Source organism: Brachionichthys hirsutus, chromosome 15 (assembly GCF_040956055.1).
Source record: "Brachionichthys hirsutus isolate HB-005 chromosome 15, CSIRO-AGI_Bhir_v1, whole genome shotgun sequence".
NCBI classification, from domain to species: domain Eukaryota; kingdom Metazoa; phylum Chordata; class Actinopteri; order Lophiiformes; family Brachionichthyidae; genus Brachionichthys; species Brachionichthys hirsutus.
This window is the reverse complement of record NC_090911.1, coordinates 3,131,218-3,148,870: the sequence shown is the minus strand read 5'-3', so window position 1 is coordinate 3,148,870 and position 17,653 is coordinate 3,131,218. Positions and strand designations below refer to the sequence as shown.

At 43.7% G+C, this 17,653-nt stretch overlaps 1 protein-coding gene across 1 annotated transcript in view; it reads left to right on the top strand.

The window, feature by feature from the left end:
* The window catches only part of pappa2 (pappalysin 2), a 52,636-nt gene that overhangs the window by 20,271 nt on the left and 14,712 nt on the right, over positions 1-17,653 (top strand). Inside the window, exons 8-17 of the mRNA XM_068748823.1 lie at positions 62-254; positions 889-1,022; positions 4,909-5,091; positions 6,220-6,520; positions 8,498-8,626; positions 8,702-8,787; positions 14,009-14,205; positions 15,828-15,938; positions 16,788-16,923; positions 17,013-17,187. Of these exons, the coding sequence (XP_068604924.1) occupies positions 62-254; positions 889-1,022; positions 4,909-5,091; positions 6,220-6,520; positions 8,498-8,626; positions 8,702-8,787; positions 14,009-14,205; positions 15,828-15,938; positions 16,788-16,923; positions 17,013-17,187 (1,645 nt within the window). The remainder of the gene's footprint in view (positions 1-61; positions 255-888; positions 1,023-4,908; positions 5,092-6,219; positions 6,521-8,497; positions 8,627-8,701; positions 8,788-14,008; positions 14,206-15,827; positions 15,939-16,787; positions 16,924-17,012; positions 17,188-17,653) is intronic.

Genomic DNA, 17,653 nt, shown 5'->3' with positions numbered 1-17,653 from the left:
TGTTGGGTGATCTGATCTGTGATGATTCCTGGCCTTTTCCCTTTTCATTTCACTACATCAGATGACAACTGCACCAACCATTTCACACCCAACCAGGTAGCCCGGATGCACTGTTATCTCGACATGGTCTACCAGAAGTGGCTGATGGGACGACAACCTGCCCCCATCCCGCTAGCCCCTATTGTCACAAACCAGAGTCCAGATTCTGCCACCATTTACTGGCTGCCCCCTATAAGTGGACCACTTTATCAGAGGTACTACTGGACTGATTCATAATTGTAATAATATATCACTATTAAGTATTAACCCTTGTATTACCCCTGGGCATTTTTGCCCATTTGAATGGTCATGGGTGTAACTATTTTGAAGGGTAACACAAGGTTCTACCATTGTCTTGATCTGAGCCTGAGCTGGTCTGAGGTTGAGAAGTTCCCATGAGATATAGTTGGCCTCATCTCGACGCATCAAGGACTCTGGAACCACTCGTCTTGAGAGGGGGTTGGACTCTCTTCCACTCTGGAGTTGACGCTGGTGAGAGGCACCAGGCAGGGGTGCCCCCCCCCCGGCTTGGTGCATGCATGTTGGAGTTTACCCCGGTGGATGAGAGGGTAGCCGCATCTGAACCCGAGTGGTGTTTTGTGGCGACTTGAGTGCATCGCCATAATGGGCCAACCTAATCTAATGTTCCTAGCATGCTTTTGATGGTGGGAGGGAAGCATGCAACGCCCCACAGAAAGGCCAGATGGGAACCATCCCAGGACCTTCTTGCTCTGAGACAACCGTGTAAACCAGAACGCCATCAAGCCGAAGCTACTAAAGTACTAAAGTATATATTGAATTGTTGCATGATATTTTAAAATCCTCCGCTGTCGTTTCCTTTTGTTCCAGCTCTTCCTTGCATGTCTCTGCGGTAAACTGTGGAGACTGTGAGAAAGATGGCGTCTTCCATCAGTATGCTTACGAGGCTACGTCACCACGAATCTGTGACACGTCAGGATACTGGACTCCTGAAGAGGCAGTCGGTCAGTCAAATGTTTGTGTGTTCAAAGTATGGAAGAAGATTTGCCTTTTTTAATTCATGCAAACTCCTCACACAGTGTGTGTGCGTGGGTTCCCTCCGGGTTCGCCGTCTTCCTCCCACCCTGTGTGTGAATGAGTGACTGTGTGTGTGTGGTCCTGCAAAGAACTGGCGGCTAGTCCAGGGTGTGCCCCGCCTCTCTCCCGTAGACTGCTGGGATAGGCGTCGGCACGACCCGCGGTCCGGTAACGTACAAAGTGGTTTGGAAAATTAATGAATGAATGAGAAATTTAATTCAATTGCAGCTCATTAGTTTGTAACCATCTTATTAATGGACCCCTTCTGAATGAGAAATAGTTGAAACTGCATGTAAATCTACAAAATATGCCAAAACGGAGGTTTTCACAGAGACATAAGGGCTTTTAGAGATTAAATGCCTTAAAATATTTGTATCACTATTAAATCAGTAATGAAAAGTCGTGAATTTAAATTTTTCATTGCGAGTGACAGGAAGCTAACAATTGCTTTTCCTCCTCCTTCCTCCTAAATTCTATAGCTGACATTGACCTCTTCTTGATGCCCACTCCTCGCAATAATTCTTGATACGGAGGAATTTGGTGGTTTCAGGTTTGAGTTTGTGTCCTTGAGTTCTACCTCTGTCTCTTGTTCTGGACACGCACACACACACACCTACACACACACATATATATTCCCTGTAAAGTTCAAGTGCATGCAAGGCTAATGGCTTCTGGAAGAGGAAAACGCAGAAATTAATTAATTGATAATTGCCCTCAGCTCCAGACCTCACTATAAACTATAAGAACAAGGCTTAAAAAAAACATCTTCCAGCACTGTTCTCTTAAGCGTGACACTTTTTATGGAACCACATGGTCCTTATTATTCCAGAAATTATTACTGGTGTAATTTTTGGAGTCCACTTTTCTTTTACATGACGTGCAGGTGGATGGGAACGAAAGGAGAAAATGCAAACAAAGCACAATAAAGAAAGAAAAAATATCATCAGAACAAACTACACAGTAGCTTATTCCTTCTTTGTGATGTAAACTCTAACAAAATATGTGGAAATCCTCGGCTGGAATTTCTGCTGTTTGAAATCAAGTGGCAAGGAGGAACAGGAGGATTATGGTGGTCTCCTTCACTGTGGGATCATAATGATGATGAGTCCATTACAGTCTTACTCTAAACATTGCTATGCACACAGCGGAGGAGACAGCCAGTCTGCTGGCGACCCTGGCTCCCTTTTCACAATTTTCCATTTATGAAGACGATGATGTGCAGAGTCACGTTGTCGTCCGACGGAGATCGGCAACGTTGCCTTGAGCAAGGAAAGGGAGAGGGGAAATTGCATTAATTCAGCACGGCCATCATGGCTGGTAGTGCAAAGCGCAAGTCAAATGGCAAACACTGCTGGCCACAATGTTGGAAACAATTGTCCTTGTACATTCAGTATCTTTAAATGCTGCCAGTGCCACAGTTGACTGGATTGAGGCTTGAGGTTGATGACGTCAAAAGACACGACTCAACTTTAGGTAGTAGAAGTGATGGAAGTTTTCTGATAGCATTTGAACAGAATCTGACTTTGTGTTTTTGTGCTTACCTTAAAGTTAACTTGCATGTAAACTAACATGGAGACATGTTCAACATGCAGCGTAATATAGGATGTCACACTCTGTTGGATTTGTCTCGGGGTTTAAGAAAGCTTCAACGTACATGAATATCACAATATTATGTTTGCAAAACACTATGGATTTTTAAGAGATGAAGATTTGTGGCTGTAGGTCATTTTGTGTTGTGGTTAAACAACATTAAAGATTGACAGCGGGCTTGTAATCTATCCTCAGCCTCCAGCTCAGGCTTATCACCAATACACGGCCCTGTTTACAATCCTTTGTATTACCGGTACTTTGATTACTGGTTGCAAGTTATTATCCAAACTTCCAGCAAAACATTTTTGGCCACTCTTCCAAAGAGAAAAGAAAAACATTCATATGTGGCTACGCAATGCTTTTGAATTATTTTTATTTTGAAAAGTTCTGAGTAGAATAGCCAGACTGGATTCCTCCATGAAAACATTATATTGCAAACAGTTGTTTTTTTACACAAGTGCCTGATCCTCCATGCTGCTACCTCATTACACTGCATCGCCCAACGAAGGCCCGCGTCACGTAATTTGCTCAACCAGCCCAACTTCACCTGGAATGTCCGGTAGCATAAGACCCGTACCGGCCGGAAGGCGCAAGATCAGCTGATCCCTGGAGCACACAAGGCATCCAAAATATAAACAAATCAACGTAGAACAGGACTGACACTCTCTACCAGCAGGGTTAATTCTTTATTTTCTTATTTTATTAGAAGGTTAAGTAAGAAGGAAAAATAACTTCTCAATAACTTGAAACAAAGCGTTGAGTCGGAGCTGCTGTTGCAGGCTGCGGCGCGTCTCGCCGCATGCGCACTAATTCAAAAAACACACATGGGTGAAAACAAAACCTCCCTGCCAGAGGTAAGAAAACATTCCAACCGTACACATTATTTATACCAAAGTTGAAGTAATCTACTTCATCTGGACTTTGTGAGTCTCGCTACTTCAAACCAATGAGCGGAACACCAACACAAATAAAACACACATTTCTACATTTGGCTGAGGATCACATGTTCATAAAAGATCAAACTGTTTTTAGGACAGAAACTGCTGCACCAGACAGACCGCTGGCCGTCACACAACGTCGGGCTGTTGCTGTGTGTCTGTGGTCCGAGGTTCTGTGTATTCCACACCACTGGCAGGACTTGGCTCTTTTCTGCAGCCTTTCAGCTGTTTGAGAAAATAACTTTCTTCACTGTTCAGCTAAAGGTGAATGAGTGGATATGTAAGGACACACACACACACATGCACATACACACACACACAGAGCATGGTCTTACCCTTTTTAATCAGTCATTTTATGTAAACACTTACTCTAGCTCTTGGCCATCTTGAATCCTTCTGAGTGGAGAGTTCTTGCCTCTCACTCTGCTGCTGGATGGACCTGCCAGCTGGAGTTTGGCTGGAGGTGCAGTAGCCAATTTTAACCGTTGCTATTTTATTCTACGTTGGTTTGGTTTGTGCCTTAAGAAACTGAATTGATTATTATTTTTCATTATTTAGAGAAATACTAGCCATGGATTGTCCAAATTTGATGCTCAGGTTAGTGCTTAATTTCCGCAGTTTAATTCCCCCCCCATTTTAATGATCCCATGATCCCATGTGTTCAAGCAGTTGGGTGTGAAAAGGGTCCATCTAGCTGAGGGGTCGCAACCTTGTTCGTGACGCGTGCCACTTTTCAATAAGATCAAGCCCACAGTGCCAACTCTGACTTCTTTAATAAAATCATTTGTAAATTATCTGTTTTCACAGTTTTTCACAGTATTTAAATTCACTCCGAAGTGCTGTAGTTGAACCTTATATGTAATAGTGCACATCTATAAATCACTGGCATGAAGAAGCAGCAGCAGTTTAGTGGGACCCCTTTCCTTGTTTATCAGGGCTCAGCTGTGCCATGTCTGGCCTGTAGGTGGCGCTTCAGTTTCAAACAGGCCTTTTTTACGAGGAATCTTTTTACTGACTCCGCTTTATAATATAATACAATACAATATTTTTTTTGCTTCTTAATATTCTCTGCGTGCCAACGAAAATGCGCTCGTGTACCAGCCATGACACGCGTGTGTTCGGTTGATCTACCTGAAAGAATGCGAGGCACTCACTGGTGTAATATCTGATCTATTCACTATCATCTGACTTTTGAATTGTTATTCATGTTGTGTTTCTAGATTTATGATGAACTAGAGAAAGTAACTGAGAATCTCTGTGTCTCTGTGGTGTTCTTGCCTTCCAGGCTCTCCTGATGTGGAGCAGCCCTGCGAGCCCAGTCTTCAAGCCTGGAGTCCTGAGCTCAGCCTTTATGACACCAACGTGACCTCACCGTGTCCCGACACAGAGGGCTGCACCCTCACACTACGGTTCCTCCACCCTGTCGTTCCACAGGCACTCACCCTTTGGGTAACCTACGTCTCTTCACGTAAGTGTAGCTCTAATGCCCCCACTTTGGCATGTCCTGAGGGCAGCAGGAGAAGTCATACCTGGGTTCCAAATAAACATGTTTGGAAGTGGTGAAATGCTGGGAAACTGGATGTGTGTGGTGAAGCTTATTAGATATAATGATTCAAATTCTTGGCAATCGGAGCCTCATTTTGTAAAGAGTTACAAGAATTTGAACCAGTGCCCAAAACCCCTGAAATTTGAAGACATTAATTGACAGACGGAGGAGGCTGTGTCTGTCCTACGGGCATCCAGACATAGAAATACTGCAAAAATCAATGATCTGATCTTGTTTTTGTGTTCACATCTGGAAAATGTAAATCTGGTGAAAATGTGCGTGGGGTATTTAGAGGTGGTAACTACGGTAATCAGCATCAGATTCAGAACTATTAGACTTGGGGTAATTGTACTACACTTAAATTTGGCACTGTAAGGCATCCGGACTTTACCTCATGCCAAGTAAAAAAAGTAAAATAAGTAAAAACGTTAGTAGTCATTCTGCCATATTTAAAAAAAAAAAACTTTTCACAACAGAGTTGAATTACTCGTCTCTAAAATAATTTATTAAAGGTCACCCTTTTCTCTCTGTTTATATATGAATAACAATCTATATTTGATCTTTGACTAATAACAAATATCTGTATTAATGCTACGCTGTGTACCAACACATTGTGTGAAATGGGCTTAGTTCTCATATCAGACTCATTTACAACATACAATGCTTATCTAGATGAAGTGTCTGCATACACATCGCATTTTAATGACAGGAATACATTTAGTAAAAAGGATGACTTAATCCTCCTTTTATTTTCTTAATCAAAAAATAAAGTTTTGTTTTGAATTTGAATCTTATATGAATAATAACTTTGAGCCAGGTAATCGACTGTGCCAATACAATAACCCATTATCTAATTATCCTGTAAAATTGAAAATAAATAAAGGGCAGCTGTGCCTACAATAGTAGCTTCATCACCACCAAGTACGGAGTGAATAAATAATGCCAAATGTAAAGCTCTCTATAAAACCAATGCATTATTATTATTATTATTATAAAAACCCATTGGGAAGTTTGAGATGACAACATTGAGCTTCTCTCTGTGTTTTGCAGACAACCCAGCCATAGCCGACATAGCGTTGATAACGGACACGGGGAAAAGCATTGACCTTGGACCCCAGCACATCTTCTGCGACATGCCCCTCACCTTGCGCCTGGACACCTACGATGCAGTCACTGCCCTCAAAATCTGCACGTTTGATGAAAAGATGGAGATCGATGCTGCCATGTTGTCTTCAGGGCCCAGGAGCCCACTGTGCGCCAGCTGCCATCCTCTCCTGTACACGGTCCATCGGCAGCCTCCCTTCCCCAGACGACCCCTCTCACCTCAGGTGCAGCAGACATTCACTGACAGGTAAAGCCATCCATTTGCTTTTCTTCAGTTCGGATTTACCTGATACAACATTTTGAATCCAGTGTTATTGTGCGACAAATTAAATGTAATTTCCATACAGTCCAATAAGGATCCATATTAAAACATATAAATGTGTCAAGCAACTCTTTTTCAAGTGATGTTAGTGAAAACTAGGACTGTGCGTTCATAGAGGCAGGAAGAGGTTTTAATGCATTCTATCGAACAGCTCTGAATTACGTAGAACTCCATCTGGGGTAAAATCTCAGATTCCATTTTCCCCACAGATAAAGATTAACATTTATAATATAGAGTTTGTTTACTTCTAATGCACACAGACAAATGCAAGCACACACACACACACACACCCTTGTTTGCCGTCAGATGCCAAGTTGAAGAAAACCAGTGAGGATTTCTCCATCGACCCTCTGCACCACAGCCAGTCACTCTGGATGCCGTGGCAACGGGTCAGCCACAGCTCAAACCATTAGTGGGGTTGAAAGTGGGTTATAAAGCATCCTGCTCTAAGGCTACACTGATTGCTCCCTGATGCAATGCTGTACTGGGGCTGATATGAAGATACTGGTGGAAATATATTTAAAAACCTGCATTAATGAAAACTGATAAGTTGTTAAAATCTGTATGATAGGGATTACCTAAGATGCTATTTATGATCAAATACACCATTCCCTAGCTTGAATATATATATATATAAGGATATGCAACTCCCGAAAGATGCTGACAAATGAAACGGAATGGGAATCTTCTGCAGTGATGATTCCCGCATGTCATCTGTGTTGTAGCAGGCTGAAGCTGTAGGGTCAAGGTTCAATGTGTACCGTTTATTTACCATGTCGTGGAGTTCCAATTAATGACTGGAATGTAAAAGGAAGTTTTAGTCACTTACATTAAAAGCTGATTAAGCGCCTGTTAGGATATGAGAGCATGTTTGACTTTTGAACCTCTTAGATATTGTTGCTGTTTTAAGGAGCAGGGTGGCTGATGTTACAAGCTGTGTCTAAGTGCAAAAAGATGTAGCGTAGACGTAGCGTAGATGTGCGTTTGAGAGCATTGAGTTTGGAAAGTAATAGAGAGTGAGGGTGGAGTAATGGAGAGATGAGAAGAAGACGGGAAGGGAGACAAAGTGAATGTGAAACACATAAGGATGACCATGCAGAGACTCGGAGAGAGGTGAGAAGAAATGTGGCTTGTCATGTGACTGAGGAGGTGAGGAGCAGGAGGAGAGTAAAGGACAGGTGGAGGCCCAAGTTTGAGGTGATGTAGGGAGGCCTGGCTCCTTTGTCCTTTATTTTTTGTTTTTGAATATAAACCAAATGTGAGGTTGGCAGCTTGACGGACAGCAAGAAGGTCACAGGTTCAAATCCCAGTTGGGGCCTTTCTGTGAGGAGTTTACACATTCTCTTTGTGGGTTCTCTCCGGGTTCTCCGGCTTCCTCCCGCCATCAAAAACATGCAAATTAGGCAAATTGGTTACACTAAATTGTCCGTAGGTGTGAGCATGTGTGAATTATTGTCTGTCTATGTCTGGCGGCTTGTCCTGGGTGTCCCCGCCTCTCGCCCACTGACTGCTGGGATTGGCTCCAGCACGACCCACGACCCGGTAACGGACAAAGCGGTTCAGGAGATGAATGAATGAACCAAACGTGAGCAACAGAGACCGTAGACACCAGTGAGAGCTCGGAACCGATGCTCAGCCGTTGTGTCCTGCTAAGCCTGAATCACATCGCTGACTCAGGGGAACAATAGATGGCTGAAAAGTTTCCAATGGGATTCTTGAGATTACAATTTGTCAGTGTTTGTCTGTATTTAAGGTTTCCATGTCACGGATACTGTGTCGTTTGCCTTCACCAGAGGATTGCTGCTGAAATGACAGAACAAACACAACGGAACAGTCATTTCATATAGGCACATCCAGATTTAGTCTTCAGAGGTTGACTTTCTTCTCTCCTCTCCCCTCCAGCTCTGTTCAGCCGGGAGTTCAGTACCAGTACAGGATTCAGGTGGAGGCAGATGGACTCTTCAGCGATCTCTCCCCACCTCTCCTCTACATCCATGGGCAGCCTTACTGCGGTGATGGCCTCATACGGGGGTCAGTGGCTTTCTTAACCTAACAGAGGATGGAGACTCATTTAAGTGAAAACGGATTGTGGTTCTCTGCTTGTAGCTCAGAAGAGTGTGACGACAGTAACCTTTTAGACGGTGATGGCTGCTCTAAGAAATGCCACAAGGAGATGGGCTTCAACTGCAAAGGTGAGATACTCCCGTTCACTCCAGTGGAGATGGAAATGTGACACGCACACACTCACACACACACACGGACACAGCCGATCTCCTCTTAGCATGTAGTAGTGTTGTGAAAATACCAATCCAATTTAAATTCTAAGAGATAAAAGCTTCTGGCTTGAACTGATTCCATGAGCTAATAATGTAGCACCACCACTGGAGCTGTAGCTACAACAGTGGCTTCACCACCACCAAGTAAGGAGTGGATGAATAATGCACAATGTAAAGCGTCTTTGGATGCCTTGAAAAGCGCTCTATAAAACCAACGCATTATTGTTATTAGAAATGGGTGACTGAAGAATCGTGACGTTAGGTTGGAAGAGAAGCATCAGAACACTTTGCGGTAGTAAAATACACTGTTCAGTTTTCAAATGACTTGCTTTATCAAATGAAATTTGACAGCACTCTGTTCTCCAGGGTATATTCATACATCCATTCATTCATTCATTCATCTTCCAACTGCTTATTCTGTCATGGGGTTGCGGGCCAAGCCGGAGAACCCAGGCAGACATGGGTGGGTTCTCCCCGAAAGGCCACAAGTTGGATTTGAACCTGTGGCCTCCTTGCTGCGAGGCAACATCGCTTACTGCTGCGCCACCAGGCGCTGATATGCTTTATGTAAAAGTAAAAGGTTTGTCAGTCACTTCTACAGTAGGCTGCTCGACACTGAGAGATTGATCGATCATTCATTCATTCATTTTCTTTAAGACAAGACAACCGTAATCATCTCATCTGAAGTAAGAGTTGTGGATGTTGCTGGAGCATATTCCAGCTGACTACCGGTGTTAGGCGGGGTACACCCTGGATGAGACGCCAGGGGGCTACATGGAAGACACACAACGACACACTTTTGCACTCACACCTACACATAGTTTACCGTGATCAATTAATCTAAGCTGGAGGTGGGAGGATGCCGGAGAACCCGGAGAGAACCCACACAAATGTGAGGAGAACATGCAAACTCCGGGCTCCTCTGGAGGAATCTAACCCGGGACCTTCTTGCTGTGAGACAACAGTGCTATCCACTGCGCCACCTTGCTGCAATTAGGGACCATAATCAGCTATAAAAGCTTTTGCTTCTGAATTTGTTTCTACCATGACCTCATTGAAAAAGTTACTGGCAGTCACCTGATAGATCTAACTGGCAGAAGAAAATCATGCAATGCAATTCTTTGTTTCTAATCCAACAGAAAAGTTAGGATTTGGAAAGATTGTGTTGAGAGTTTAAGCCAAGTTTACATTTGATGAGGTTCAGGCACACTTTGATCTGAGAGGAAGCAAAGATTTCAAGTCAAATAAGAAACAGCAAGAAACTGTAAATTTGTGGTTTAGGTGCTGCAAGATTTGATGTGAGTGAATCGACCTCAGCATCTTCCTGAAAATGGTGGCACATGAATGTAGCGACTGGCTCGAGTAAAGCAAAGTCTTGAAACCGTTAAATTCTGACGGACAATTGTCAATCTGCTCTGTTCCCACAACGTCCCTTGCATCGCCAGCTGGGTCAAATCCTCGGCTATGGCTTCACTACGCCCTGTAACTGTACTTCTTGATAGCTTGAGAGCTGTGATTGAAGATAATATTTTTGGTTTGTTTATAAAGTCTCTGAACAAAGAGTCCGCTGCGTCAACGAATGCCTCCTTTTACAATCTCTCCTACTTGGAAGGATTTATTGTTCTTAATGATGAAATGCCTCGCACTGAATGATGCGTCCGTGGCTGCCTTCGCTTTTGAAATTAGCTAAGAGAAAAATTACTACTAATGGGAAACTGGGATTTTAGTTCCTTGAATTTCTTCAAACTCGGCTCACTTTTTGGAGGAAAGTCGGACTTGTAGGTTTTACGAACTGTCCGAAAATACAACTCTGCATTTCTGGCAGATGAGACAAACACATTTCGAAAATGACAGTGAAAAAAGTTCTCCTCCCTCTCCGTATGGAAGTGGTAGGTTTTTGGCTTCTTTCTTGGTCCAGCTCCCCCCACTTACAGCCTATCATCCCCACGGATGATAGGCTGACGTCTACTTTTTAACGGCATCCAATCTACCCATCCTACCTTCGCGAACGACGTAATGGGCACGCCTAGTCTAGTTAGTCCTCAACTCACCGAGTCTATCTGTATTATAATTAGGCTTTCTCGTTCTCATGTTTTCAGTCCACTCTGTATACAGATTGATATAAAATGCCTGCTTCTGCATGGAGTTGTGTATGGATGCAGTGTTGAATCCAGGACTGGTGGAATTGTGAGGTCAATCTGGTCTGTATCTTATTTAGGAACTACGATGCCCACGTAATAAAATGGCTCAGATCAGAATAAAACCAAGTCTGTATGATTTTTTCTGTTCAAACAAACTATGAAAAAACCTACATTTGAGTTGCATACATAAAAAACTCTGAGACCTCTTAGTCATGTAGTCTAGGCTACGATTGTTTCCTTTTTAAGTCATGTATTCTTGTCAGGGTTGCGTTTATGAGAACTATTTTTAATTTTATTCCTACAATTTCTTGACCCAGTTAACTTCGCCTGTGCCAACTTGTCTTACTCTTTTGCGTTAATGCAATTCACCAAAGTTCTGCGGTATCCACATCGACCGCCTTTCTATTCATCTCATCAGAAATGAGCAGCATATGCAGCCTTTGTCCAAGAAGCATTGCTTTATACATAACTTTGCTTGATATGATTACAGCATACAGGCCCGAAATACAAGAGAGATGGTCTAAATGGCTAAATAAAAGATTGTCAAGAAATCATCATAAGGGAAGCCTGAAAAATACACAGACTTGGATTTTAAAAGTCGTAATCATTTTCACAGGTGCTGTCACCTGGTTGGTGAGTTCACCTTGTGTCAAATGCCAAATTAACTCAGGATGACGAAAACCCATTGAATAATGCCTAATTTCCCTTTAATACACAACATGTTTCCATGGAATGCTTGAAGCCAATAGAACAGCTGTCCAGATGATGATGGGTCCAAACAAATTATGTGTTTCCATCCTTTTTCCATGAGTAGTTGCTGCATTACAAGCTGGCGTTCACCATTTCCTGGTATAAAACCTTGTAGCATGTAATTTGAGGAAGCTATTTTCTGTTAGTGCTTGTTTGTCTGGTAGCAGATTTACTAACTACTTGATGAATTTTAATGAAACTTGGTAGGAGGGTTGCATAAGAATGATCTACTTAATTTGGAAATGAATCTGGATTAAAGTCAAAAGGCAGGAATTGATTGTGTAAAGACTTTTATTTACAGAAATACGCTCCAAAGACAGACACAATTAAAGAACATATGTGATGAGAAGAGCATTGCTTTTGTCAGGCAGGGGAAGTTTCTGTTGGGGATAATGTCTTTCCCAGTTAGATGGTCTGAATGGAGGATTAGAAACTTTTGAAAATGTGGAGGCCAGTCTAATACCTTTTTTTTTTTTCTTTTTTTTTTTTTTACCTTGTCTGCATTCGTGCTCCACAGTGACGTACATAACGTCAGTCACTGTTAGAGTTCTATGCAATTTTTATTCTTATAGTGATCGTGAATGTCACCTGCCCTCTTGGCAGCCTAGCCTATTCCTATTTTATTGGTTTTATTACCTGCTTACCGCCGTAGAGGGCTGTGCACACCGCAGTGAACATATAACATGGACAAACAAAAAGTGACAAATACACAGTGCTCTGAGAAGAAAGTGCAATGGATTTATTTGTGCCCCTTAATTCTACCCCTTCCATCCAATCATCACCAAGAGTTGTCCCAACACACCAGGTTCACATTCGTCTCTAGAGGAAAGTATGGATCACCAAGTTCTCAGATCTGAGGAAGAAGAGAGAGAGCTTAGTGAGAGCCACAAACACTGACCCAGCAACCTCCACTGACTCAGAGATCTGTGTGCGGGGTTGACTCTCTAAACGAGTTTTGATAGGTGCTGGCGTGGTGGATCTGGCATGCGTGAAACCTCCACCTAAGAACGGGGCAGCCATCCTGGACCCAACAATGGCGACATAAGCCCCCAGATCACCCCAAGCAGCTACAGCAACCCAAGAACGACCACCATGGCCCCACCAGAGCCACACGCAGAAGAACCAGTCCAGGGCCCGGGGGCGACTTACACCAACACAGCCGACGAAACCTAGGCCAGCGCAGCGGCACGGGGCACAGCGGGCCGGCCTGGCGCCCCACCAGCACCCAACACCACGCCCCCCCCAACCACCCGCCCCCCTCCCAGCACCCTCCACCCATCCCACACACCCCCCAGTCCCCCAGCCCCCCCCACGGCCCAGCCCCCCCCCACCCCCCACCCTCCACCAACGCCCCCCATCCCCACCCCCCGCCCCACCCGCACCGCACCCCCCCCCCCCACCACCCAACCCACCGCCGAGCTCGGGCAACCCCCCAACCCAGCGAACCAGCGTCTGGGGAACGGGAGTAGACAGTGCAGGGGCTTCAGCCCTATCCGACCCTATACAGCCATTTGGGAGTAGAGTATTATTCCCTGGGATGGAGAGGAGGGAGCAAGAGGCCGGACCACCGTCCCACCCCAAGCCCAGCCCGCTAAGGCCCCACATGCTGCGCCAAGGCCAAAAATAAATAAATTGTGACCCCCCCCATACCCTGTCTATATGGCTCCCCAGATCCCAGACTGGGGAACCCTCCCAACACCGTGAATGTGTGGACACCCAGGTGCTATATACACAGTCTATACCTGTCATCCAAACTCAAGTGGCTTTAAGTGATGACAAAGAAACGTGTTTGATTCATGCAGTGCAAAAGGGTGAACACCAACAGGAAATATTTCTACAAGCAGACCAATAATATGTTTGTCCCTGTATTTGGCCAAATGCAAAAAGTATGTATATATATATATATATATATATATATATAAAGTTTTCTTTATATTGCCAGATGAGTATAATGGCTTCTTTTTCTTTTTATTAGCATTTGAAAAAAAGCATGATTTCTACAAATAAATTGCAGTGAAAGTTAATTTCTGAACATAATTTCTAATCTATTGGCATCCTAGAGTCGGATATGGTTGAGTTGGCATGGCTAACATTAAAAATAGGCAACAAAAATAAGAAATAGATTTGCTTCACTGACAAATGCATTTGTTTGGGAGTCCAGCTGTGGGGGGGCTGCCAGATAAAGAACGCATGCTTCATTGTCTTTCATAAACCCTGTCCTCCTGTTCTCCTCTCCGTCCCCTAAGGTGAACCGAGTCGGTGTTACGCCTTCGATGGTGACGGTGTGTGTGAGGAGTTTGAACGGGGCTCCAGTGTTCAGGACTGTGGTACTTTCACACCTTTGGGCTACTCAGACCAGTGGGCATCAACTGCCACTGCTTCTCACCAGCACCCCGACCGCTGTTCCGCCCATGCTGCCACTGGGGAGCCCTCATTTGGGAAGGTATGAACTAAGAACAGGGCACTTTCAAGACTTCCAGACCATAATAAGCTCAATGCTGTCTGCATATCAGCACAACTTGGTGGTCTGGTTGAAAGATGTCTTATTTTGCCTGGCCTGCAATCCGGGCCCCCGTCTGGTGCCATTTGTTTAGGAACGAATTAACCAACCAACCATTATATCTAGAACCATTATATGTAGAACCATTATATCTCGAACCATTATATCGAGAACCATTTGACTGGCATGAGTTTTGCTGTGCAGCAGTGTTGTTAGCGCTGCCTCTGGTCACTCAAAGCAACACAGGTGGTCCTCATTTCACAAAGGAGTTACTTTCCGAAGACCCTGTCGATAAATGATTTTGTCGTTAAACCAAACCCCCGTTGACTTTGTGTCAACAGGGGTTTCTTCTGGGGTGTACCTCACTTCTTGTCCATAGAAAAGCTGGGATAAGCTCCAGCAACACGCCTGACCCACAAGGGAGATAAAGCGGACGTGAAAATGATTGAATGAATGATGAAATGTATATTCCATTTCTACTGTACATTGTACGTACTCAAATCTGCAGCCAGTGCATTTTGCTTGCCATAACAACAATTCCTTGTCGCTAAACACTTTAAACGTTCTGAAAGTCTGTCGTAACTCCGAGTACTTGTAAAACGAGTATGTCGATAAGTTAGATCTGTATTACAATATATTCCTTCTCTGACCTCTGCAGTTCCCTTTGAACTGATGATTCCCGAAGAATGAACAAACTATTCCGTAGCGTTTCCTTTCTGCTTGCTCTCTCTGGCCAAATGGCACTCGTTCTCACGCTCCTTCTGCCTTGCTTAGTGTCTCCCCGAGGTTTACAGCTTTTACAGCCTACATTATTTTTTAGCAATTCATCAAGACATTAGCAACCAAAACTAATGAGAACAGCCTTGTTTGTACAGGCATATTCCATAAAGGGGCTAGCGAGAGGTTTCCAAACCCTTCATTGCACAGTGAGCAGACAGACGTTGGGACAGACATTGGGACAGACATTGGGACAGAAGGGGCTTTTGCCCATTAGTTTGGAGGACATTCTATGACAGCACAGCTGGCTTGAAAAAAATTTATAGCTCCCCCCCCCCCCCAGGTCCGTCATTGTTTCTGAAGTGTTTTCACAGTTTTCAATATGTGTTAGGGTTACAACAACCTTGACGTGTTCATCATGACATGGGAATTGGTGTCAGAAACAGTATCAGAACTAAAAACCCTCCTGGGAGTGTGTGTGTGTGTAAGAGGCAAGATGCACAAAATAAATGAAAATGCCACGAATAAAGTCAGCATGGCCTTTTACGTTCTCTACTCGCAGAATTTGGGCACGGCCCAAACATAAAATAGGCAAATAGATTTTATGGATTAGAAAAGGATCTATGACCCAAAGTTATTATGACCCTTCTGTTGTTCTACCATAAAGTAAGAATGTGGAAACATCACAAATTTGATCATGGGCCAGTATAAGTACTGACATGGGCAGTACACGGAGTATCCATCACATTGAAAGGTATTAAAAGGTGAGCTTTTAGAAAGCAAGAACAGAAATAACATTCCTATCCTCATGCATAATTATTTTGCATTGTCTCTTGTTTTGTGTGAAGCTCTGCAGGCACCAGAACCTGGACTTGGGTGACACTTTGCGCACCAACGCCTGGTTCCCTTGCACAACTCAGTCAGACACAAATGACCTCGAGCATTCATTCTGGCTGAAGGTATGTGTGTGTGTGGCTACGTTTTCTGCTGAATACTTTTTAAAGTGAGGTTGAAGGGCATCCCACACAGACTGCCCACGCCCACACATTCCAATTGCATGATTCATTCAGTTCATTGATTACTATAATTACCTTTCTGTTCTGGAATGTAGGGTTCCTTAACTTCACCAGAGTGTCTCTTTCCTCCATATTTGTTGCTCTATCCTTCATTTCCTCTTTGTTCAATGATTCATTTTTCCCTTCATTTATGGACACCCTCTTTGTCAGACACATCCCTGCACTTTTCTGGAGGGCCAGCTTATCCCTGAAGACTCGTTCACTATCGGTGATCTTCCAGCTCTCCTTGAAACAACTCTCTCAAATACTCTTTCTCTCTCTCTCTCCCTCTCTATGAAAAGTGTTCCTCAGCCATCCTATCATCAACATCACTGCCACCTCCCTAAAAGGCGGCCACCTCATTTCATATTCTTGGTTTGGAGGGCCATTTGCATTAAAGGCCTCTTAAGTATTCCAAAGTGTGTATATATATATATATATATATATATATATATATATATATATGTGTATATTTATTTCATCCTCTTAGTAACATATTTGACTATGAAGGCAAAATGAGCAGCCAGAACAAGAATAATTGAAGGTACAATCACACCCATAAAGGAACAGAACCCACCTGGACTTCTATACTGACTATTTAAAGTGACGCTGACAGGGCCAGAATGAACATATTTTTATCCCATTGTCACACGTCTCTTGTTCTTACAAATTGCATGCATGTACAAGCAAACTGCTTGATCTCTTTGTTCCTTTCTGTCTTTGAAACACTTTTCTCTGTTCCTGTCGGTCCAGCTGGGATTTGCCCATCCTGGAGTAGCAGCATCCGTGAGGGTCTATCTGGCTTCAGATGGGCTGTGGTCTATGGAGAAGTGCAGGAAAACAGTCACAATCTTCCTGTCTGATACTGCTGGCAAGAACCACTCACTAGGTGCATTTTGACTTCCATGTATCTGATTAAATCTGAAAATTAGAAAATGCACAGGTAAGAACAAACTTGATGCCCTTTGGTCTTCTCAGGCACGCATGACCTCTCATGCCATCGGAGCCCGTTGGTGGTAAATGTGACCCATGACCTCTCTCAACCTTTTTTCATCACGGCGTCTGTTATCCTCCTCTTCTCATCCCCATCTGTGGCAGTAGGAGGTGTGGCGCTGAGGACCTCCTGCCAGTTCAGCACCTTCGCCCTGACTGGGTGCGCATCAGAGGGTGGGCTCTCCCACGACTACCTGCTTAACACACACACAGGAATACATCTGATATTACAGAATATACATTTTGAATGTTCTCGTATATGTAAAGTAAACAAATCCATTTTCCGCAATGCACAGATACCCTCAGGCAGAAAAAGGAAATAAACGGGAAGGGACTATGCACACGACACCTCCTTCTGCTGATTTTGTTTATTGCTGTGAATTTGTTTGATTGTCAAACTTTCCCAAACAGGTGTTGAATCATATGTCACTAAAGGCCTTTTCACACATCTTTTTTCACCTATACAGTACTTTATGTACTCTAAAAGAAGCTCTAAATTTCTGCTGTGCACCAGAAGCATTCTCATGGGCACATGTATGTGAGCACGAGACCCTTTCTTGTTCCTGTGGGATAGTTTCTGATGTGCATTAAGCAGTTTTCCATGTGCATAACAAACGTCTAGATTG